The sequence below is a fragment of the Hippocampus comes genome, unplaced genomic scaffold (genome assembly GCF_001891065.2).
Source record: "Hippocampus comes isolate QL1 unplaced genomic scaffold, H_comes_QL1_v1.1 C16898556, whole genome shotgun sequence".
In the NCBI taxonomy this organism is placed as follows: Eukaryota; Metazoa; Chordata; class Actinopteri; order Syngnathiformes; family Syngnathidae; genus Hippocampus; species Hippocampus comes.
Genome location: NW_017840754.1, coordinates 1 through 1144, shown reverse-complemented (window position 1 = coordinate 1144; position 1144 = coordinate 1). Strand labels below are relative to the sequence as shown.

Genomic DNA, 1144 nt, shown 5'->3' with positions numbered 1-1144 from the left:
TTTTTTTTTACAATTTCTCCTTCAGGCCATCGGCGAGTTCATCCTGGTGGATCGAGACGTAAAAATCAAGAAGAAAGGGAAAATCTACAGCTTGAATGAAGGCTATGCGCAGCATTTTTACCCTGATGTGACAGAATACATTCAGAAGAAGAAGTACCCTGAGGTAAATTGATTCCTCATCATGAAGAGTAAACATGCCGATGATCTCGTCACCTTCTAAAGTCACTTGTTTCTTGAGCCCAAAAGGGCATCGGCGTGACGCTACTGACCTCTGAGCTGTGTTTCCAGGACGGTTCTGCTCCATACGGCAGCCGCTATATCGGCTCCATGGTCGCCGATGTCCATCGCACGCTGGTCTACGGCGGCATCTTTTTGTATCCCGCCAACACGAAGAGTCCAAAGGGGAAGGTGAGCATTTGACTGCGTAACAACACTGCCGGATGTCACGTTGTCGTCCTAAGACACAGTCGATGTCACCGTTTCAGCTCATTGCTAACATGCAATATAAAACAACACAGAGAGGCTAATGGAAATTAGCATCACATTTATGGGAATCTTTCAAACAACTTCTCCTTTAACCAGTGGAGCAGCAACACATGCAAAGAGAGCGTACAATACTGACAGGAATAAATTCTCTCTGCTGTATGGGAACAACAACTATTACTGCAGATTGCAAGCAATGAAAAGCGGTACAGCGGGGGAAGCCCGTAATAGTGTCACACCACTGCCAACCTATCCTTTCGTATTTGCTGAAAAAGCCCACCTGCTAACCGTCTCTGTGCTCAAGCCAAATAATAAGCCGAATAAAGAATCATCCCGTCGCATCTTGGAACTCTGTTGAAGTGAGATGAGGAACTTCAAGTCATGCTTTGCCGCCTTCTTGTCGATGATGACGCTCCAACCTCCGGCGTTGTAACCGTCCCCTGCCGTGCTGTGGTCCGTCAGTTGCGACTGCTGTACGAGTGCAACCCCATGGCGTTCATCATGGAGCAGGCGGGCGGCATGGCCACCACGGGGGCCGGCAACGTTCTGGACATCCAGCCCACCAACATCCACCAGAGGGTCCCCGTGGTGCTGGGCTCGCCCGACGACGTGCAGGAGTACATTGCCATCTATAAGAAGCATCACAAATGAGGTGAGGTGG

The 1144-nt window shown here is 49.6% G+C and overlaps 1 protein-coding gene across 1 annotated transcript; it reads left to right on the top strand.

Annotated features, from left to right (window-relative positions):
• Positions 1-6: 6 nt before the first annotated feature.
• Positions 7-1138, top strand: LOC109509434 (fructose-1,6-bisphosphatase 1-like; the record flags this gene model as incomplete). Its single annotated transcript, XM_019859286.1, has 3 exons — positions 7-163; positions 289-408; positions 946-1138. Coding segments are annotated over 3 exons (466 nt in total), but the record flags the coding sequence as incomplete, so codon positions are not given.
• Positions 1139-1144: the final 6 nt, after the last annotated feature.